The sequence below is a fragment of the Meleagris gallopavo genome, chromosome 8, assembly GCF_000146605.3.
Source record: "Meleagris gallopavo isolate NT-WF06-2002-E0010 breed Aviagen turkey brand Nicholas breeding stock chromosome 8, Turkey_5.1, whole genome shotgun sequence".
Classification (NCBI taxonomy): domain Eukaryota; kingdom Metazoa; phylum Chordata; class Aves; order Galliformes; family Phasianidae; genus Meleagris; species Meleagris gallopavo.
This window is the reverse complement of record NC_015018.2, coordinates 13,168,462-13,175,552: the sequence shown is the minus strand read 5'-3', so window position 1 is coordinate 13,175,552 and position 7,091 is coordinate 13,168,462. Positions and strand designations below refer to the sequence as shown.

General features: G+C 35.5%; 1 protein-coding gene across 11 annotated transcripts in view; it reads right to left on the bottom strand.

The window, feature by feature from the left end:
• KCNMA1 (potassium calcium-activated channel subfamily M alpha 1) overlaps nt 1-7,091 on the bottom strand; it is a 445,366-nt gene that overhangs the window by 1,914 nt on the left and 436,361 nt on the right. For 6 of the 11 annotated variants that reach the window (XM_010714349.3, XM_019617569.2, XM_010714353.3 and 3 more), the window contains 2 exons: nt 6,963-7,081; nt 5,344-5,568 (listed from right to left, as the gene is read on the bottom strand). In XM_010714349.3, the coding sequence (XP_010712651.1) occupies nt 5,344-5,568; nt 6,963-7,081 (344 nt within the window). Of the gene's footprint in view, nt 1-4,835; nt 5,569-6,962; nt 7,082-7,091 lie in introns of those variants that run through there. The other 5 variants (XM_019617570.2, XM_019617573.2, XM_010714351.3 and 2 more) reach the window with 1 other exon arrangement.

Here is a 7,091-nt window from a genome sequence, read left to right as displayed (position 1 = left end):
AAAAAAGAAAAAAAAAAAGAAAGAAAAATTCACCTCAGACCAAGCTCAGGAGGTGGAGCTTAGAACAGAAATTGGAAGAGCAGGAAGAGAGACAACTATCCAGGCACAGATGTGTAAAAATAAGCAACTAGCTGTGAAGTTAGGGTTCTGAAGAAGTGGATTAATTTCCAGAGTCAATCACTTTTACCTGCTGTGGATTTTAAGCATCTACTTGCAATACTCCAACCCCAGCAACAAATCCCAAACTCAGGAAAGCTAATCCATTATTTTTATTGATATATTTGTTATCTGTGCTTATGCATTTATAATAACTTTTAAAAATTATAGAAAGGAGTTACATCATTAATTAATGGTGGATTACTGAAATAGAATGACTGCAAAGGTTTTCCTGTCATTATTAAAAATACGATTTTCTTTTTTTGGAAATATCTTACTCATTTTGGATGAAGGTAAATATTTTCCTAGCTGCTTAAAGTTGCCTGAGTCTGAGCAATGTTTTCTTTCCCATGTCTCTCTCTCTCTTACCTATTATAATTAAGTTCCCTTTGATTTGAACAGATTGGACGATAGGAATTCATAATGTTACATCCTGCACACTGAAGCTAACTGATTAAGTGCTCTAAATTATTCTTCCTGACAGAATGATAAAGTTACAATCTGTTCAGAGATGATCTACAGCTTGCCAGACTCCTACTGCTTCTTTCTACATTCATTTATCTTTTTGTCAAGCAGTTTAAAAAAAAAAAAAAAAAGCCTCAATTCCATAGATCTTTTAAAGTCATCAGAACATCTGAATTATTAATGAGACTTTAAGGGAATGGCTCCTGATGGGAGCTGGTTTAAGAAAGGTTGTAGGAAAAAAATCTAGGAATGTGTACACATCAAAATAATTTCAGCTCCATTTAAAAACCATTTAGTTCAAGTGTGACACATGAACCATTATGCATTTGTGAAAACCAATTTTATGTGATCTACGATTAAACTAACCTTTCAGAGAGGTGTAAAGTGTGATGGTTATCATGTTTTAAAAGCCTTGCAAGATCACATAAACAATTTCAAACTAACAGTTTTCTAATGGTTTGTGTTTAAAATGATTTTGAGGCAAGTTAAGCACTGTGAACTTTTATCTCTAGCTTCTTTTGTAACATATAGTACACAAACTTTTCTTACAAATAGAACTTGCTGCAAGTTCATGCAATCTCATAGTAAGGGAAAGAACTGCGCTGGTGCTAAGGATGAGCTGCAGCGTGCTGCTCAGCAGCAAGTAAAAAGCACTTGCTTTGCCCCTGCTTTCCCTGGAACTGCAACACAAGATAATTATATGTTAATCTTTACAATAAAGCTCATGTTCAGTGAGCCAATCTTAGAAACTGACACCATCAAGTCTCTTCATGCCTTCACCTGGCAAGTAATAAATACAGAAGATAATTAGTAAATGCAGAAACCTGTAGATTATTTTCTTTGACTTCTTTTGCTTTTTAAATTTCTTTTTGCAAGCGCTGAAACCTTAATCCAGGCATTACCATCTCCTGCATCAATGCTTAGACCCAGCTTTTCACTTCTCCTGTCCTTCTATTGTCCAAATCGTCTTTGATCACATAATGATGAAACTCCTGTGAAAGTCCATTACTCACTATACTTACCTTTGAAATGGGAGGAAGACTTTCTCCGTCTTTCCTTCTGATGTGTTCTGCTCCCAGTTACTATATACTCTTCTTGGATCCCTTACACACTTCTTAGTTTTTTTGTTATGCTTACAGTGTTACCACAGATCTTTACCCATCTTAAAAAAACACTTTTTCCTTAAAAGTCTGGAGTTTTTTTTTGTTTGTTTGTTTTTGTTTTAAATCAAGAATTTAGTTATTGATTTATCCACCAGAATGTGGGTGGTCCTCTGTTGTGTCCTGTCTGTTTCTCTCCTTTTTTGGCACATGCATACTGACCCTAACCATAGGTTACAGTGAGAACAAGCCTAGTTTTCAATGTTTTTTTTGTTTTGTTGGTTTGTTTTTTTTTAATAAAAGCTCTTTAAGAGAGATACAAATCCTTCTACACTATTTGATGGATTTCCTTTTGACACCATTACTTGAGAGATGTTGGAATGTCTAAGTAACTTCAAAAGTATCACAAAGCAGAAAACAATTACCTTCCTCTCAGACGTACACTTGTATTTGTTATGGGTTGCCAGCACCCAAATGCATTCATGGAGGTCTTAAGGGCTTCATCACAAAAAAATAAATAAGTACTAATAACTTGTGTAAGATTTCCTTAAAGCATAAATCAATAATTAAAAATAAAATGATCAAAATACAGATTACTTCAATACATCTATAACAATCTCACAGTTCTCTCAAACAGTCTTTTTTTTTTTTGCCCTGGTTCTTTAAAAATTCTGGCCTGAGTAACCACATTTGAATAAATGTCACTGTGAAGCACCTTCTGAATAGGGCAGAGGTGAAGAAAGTACCAGCGAAAGATGACGCTAAATTTTACTGAGTCTGTATTCTCACCATAATCCCAGATTATCTTACAGTTGTTTAAAAAAGGATTCGTATTTCTTTATTTTGTGACACAAGTTTCAAATGAGGCTGACAGGGATGCGTTTTTTTAATAAAATCATTATTATTTAGTAGGTGACAACTGGCTTCATACTAACACCCTTCCTTCCTCTACTAAATGGAAACCAGATAAAACATTAATGGGGATGCATTTTGGTGTTAAAGACATTAACATTCTTCCAAAATGAATAACTGCTCTCCACTATCTTCAGTCAATATTGCCAACATAAAAAGATGCTCATGAACATACACGAGGGATGGGAGAGAAAAGAGGGGAGGAAAGGAGCTGGAATGAGGAATGAGAAATTAATGTCTGCACCAGGATAGGCATCTTCATTGAAGTGGGAACCTGGGTGTTTATAAGAGGACACGTGCAATTAGAAAGGCAAGCTGATGAGAGGATAAAAAATAAAACAGGGTTGAGCAACAGCAGCAGCAGCAGCAGCAGCCAGTTTTACTTCTGGATTAGGAAGGGAAAAAAAAAAAAAGGCAAAAAAAAACAAACAACAACCAAACAAAGAAACAAACAAACCAGTAACTGAATAAAGTTTTTAACTACTTTTTTGTTTAATTCCACAAGTTTTCACAAGGACAAAGTTATAGAAGGAAACCCACAGCAGTTGCTAGGTCATGCAGAACCATTAATTGTCATACCTTGGCCCATTCTATTCATCCTTGTTGCACTTTAGAAAAAGAAGTAAGCTATGTAAGTTTTACAATGCTTTTAAATTGTCATATTTCCTGTAGAGCACTTTAACTGGCACATCCTTGTAGAAATAAATATTCTCAGGGCAAAACACGGTAACTTTCTTTGCAAAAAGAAAAACATGAATTTGTCTTTATGATCAAAAGCAACTGTAATATATTGATTTGTAGGTGAGCAACCAAAATTTGCAACATATTTCACTGACAGGACTCACAGCTGCATTTGAATGCACACACACATATGTACTGTATTCCAATTGTTATGCTTAACACTGTGCAGTGGCTCTCTGCAGCCCACTTGTATGGTTACAGGTTTTGTCAGTAAAAGTGCTTGGCTTCATTGTCAATTCACACAGCAAGCAAATCTTCAAAATTACCATGCTTGGGGAAGGGGAAGGTAAAAAACAACACTAACCATAAAAGCACCTTGTCTGGGTTGGCAGATGTGATGCTAATCACTCCCATATCCAAGTGTTTTTTTTTTTTCTCTCTCTGCATGCTTTCTTGCTGGGTAGACAGTGAAGGTGGCACAAGTTTCCAGCCTTCCTACCCATCACCTAGAGAACTTCTTCACACAGCCTAGAACTTTTTCTAAGGATTTCAGAAGGTTGGCATTTGAAATTTAAAAATAAGCCTCAAGTATCATTTTTGTGGCTCCCTAGGATAGGTTTATTTCCTCTACTTTATGTAACTCCTTGCAATAAGCTCTGTTTGGCTGGATGAGTCATTGGTGAGAATACACAAGTGCCTAGAACATGATGCCTCAGTACAGTGTATGTTTCCACCCCAGCTCTCTTGTTCTGCTCATTCATTAGCCATTTTGGCACAGCATCTTTTCTTCCCAAATGGGAAGGAAGCTCACAGATCTTAAAGGCTCTCAGTTGTCCTCCCATGTATTCCTGCTAACCGTGTACTGGCACACCTGCTGAAAAAAACTGGCTAAAACATGGCTTGGGATTTCTGGAGGATCTTTGCACATTAGAACTCTCATTGGAAGATTTATACCACCTCTCTAACTTTGAAAAGTTAAACTACCATCTGGGGAAAGGAATAAAGTCCCCTGGGAACTGATACTTAAGCATAGAAAAATGCTTGCTCTTTTCTGAACATTATTTATTCTGTACATAAGGTGACTAATTCACCTTTTAAAGACGTAAAAGTCCCAGCAAGGCAATTTTCAATGACTTACATCCAATATTTATGATACATATGGCTTTTTATCCCAAATGTCAAAAGTGAAAGAAAATATAGCTATTCATGTGGCAGTATAAATAGACAGAATAATAATTTAATATGCAATTAGACTCTTTCTAAACTTAAATTAAACCATTGGAGTTTTACAACTCTATGCCCAGACAATGTCAATGTTACAGGGAAAAAAACACTAATTCCAAAATGCTAGTATTTTAGAGAAAGTCTTCAAAGAAGCAGAAAAGTCCCTGATGTTGCTTTGGTATACAGCAGGTGCTTAACAGTAATTTATACAAAGAACACAAGCCCTATATAATTTAAGCTTAGCTTAGCTAGTGAAAAAGCAGTAGGTTTGCTATTGTTTTTGTGGGCTTCTTCTTCTTTTTTTTTTTTTTGTGGCAATAGGTTAATTTCATAAGCTTCATATAAATGTAGCAACTCCTCTAAATACAGTTATAAAAACCTACTGCAAAATACATCAACACTTCTGCACTAAATGACTTTCTTTGTGTAAATCTAACATCAAAAACAAGTGTTCATGTTAAATATAATCTATTTTCTGATATCTAGGTAACTGCAGTGAGTTATTTATGTTTTCAGTGTGCCTATTTGGTTTTGGATTTTTTTCTCCCCTGGTATTATAAATAACTTTTGGTCCGTCTGCTTTGTTGCTGTTGTGCTTAAGGGTTTTATGGTGGTGAAATAAAAATGACAACCACATGCACACTGTCATACATATGCAAAATATGTGTACAAAAAGGGAGAGCTCCATGGGAAAACAGGGAACATTACTGTTGGAAACATTAATTGGGGAGAATGGGTGGTGAATGCAAGTTTCACACACAGTGGGAGCAGATACACATATCAAAGTCTATCTTCCTGCACATACTTCTGTTTTTCCCGGGAATCCCTGGTCTTGGTGCGGTTCGGTCGGTTTGCTGTTGATGGGATGGAGTGAACTGATGAGCTCTTCTTGCTGGAAGAGTAGGAGGAATGGGAGGAATGAGAAAGACTGGCCCGGGACTGGCCAGCGTTGTGGTCGAACTGCATCAAACAGAAGATCAAGTCTGTCGGCACAAGCTCAAACTCATATGGTGGGTTTGTGATAACATAACTGCAAAGAAAGAGGGAAGAATGTTTAGATTTCAACCAAAAATTTCTTCTAGAGATGTTATCTCATGAACATTTATAAAGATTTCTGTTTCTTGAATGTGTATGTGATTACAGTTCACATAATACTATATTTTTTTCATTGCCATCTTATGTCAGATATCACTCCGAAAGTTTGCTTAGTGGAACAGACATGTTGACTTAGTAGGATGTTCTCCAAGAAAGCCACATCATGATTTTTCTGAGAGCACAGCATACAGCTTATCTTCCTTTCTCTAGCTGCTTTGGAATGCAGTGACTCTAGTAAACAGATTCACATACTGATACAAAAAACAATATGCCTACCAGAAACGACACTTAAAGCTGGATTTTAAATGCAATAATATTTAAGTATATACAAATATAATATAATAGTATCAACTGTTGCTCATATTACCACTACACATAAAATAAGTTAGGAAAAATAAGTAAAGTTAATTCCTTTTTTCATTTCACCTTTGTGGTCAGTTTCATGACCTCAAAGGGCATTAACAAAGAAAAATACAAGGATCCTGTACTGGTAAATATACATATACAGGCCTGAAATAAAAACTTTGTCAATCTCAATGATCCCCCACATATAACCAAACCTCTTTCAAAGACAGGAAAGGCTTTTAGATCTTACTGCTAAAATTTTTAATGTGTATAAATGCATTGTATGTGAACAAGGCAATAGGAACTTTCTTTATAAGAAAGGAATGAGTAAGAATTCTGAAACACACAAGATCTTTTCAAATTCAATGCTAGCAACATATCTGGTTAAACTGCTTCAGAGACTATAGTCACTTATTAATTCAACTAATAATCCCAAATAAAGCAAGTACAGAGTAAATCTAAACTGAAAATAATTTTTCTAAACAGTTCATCAAAATTGTTATGGATGAAACCACTTCAGTGGGATGCAGTGTTGCTTATTGCTTATTGCCATGTCTAGCCAATGCTTTTTGTAAAGAACGAAATAGTAATGGATGGCATATTTATGATAGTTCTGATGTGGGTTTATGTGCGTATTTCTAGTGGGTGCACATTTCAAGTAAGCTGCCAAATAGCCTTTGGGTTGCAAAGATTGAAAGGTATCCATTCTGTTCAAAATACTGAGTTCAGCCTCAGTTTTACCAAAGTGAAAATGCAGCCTATTAACAGAGGAATCTCCACTTATGGGAGGAAATGGTGATTATATAAAACCTATGATTTCAATTCTCTAGAGTGTTACCACAAAGTATTCAAAGATTTATCTCTTGCTGCAAAATTATAAAAAAATAGGAAAAATCTACTTTTTTAGATTTCTTACAGGCATTAGGATATCCTCATCCAGAAGTATGAAGAACAGTGAGAGAGATTTTCTAACATCACACTTACCGTTTAGTGCATTGGCTGGGAGTACTTAGATGAGCATCCCTTAATCGATAAATTCCAAAGCAAAGCATATTATATGTTTTCAGTGCTTTACAAAATAGATCTCCATAACAGCCTCCATCCTAGGAAAGA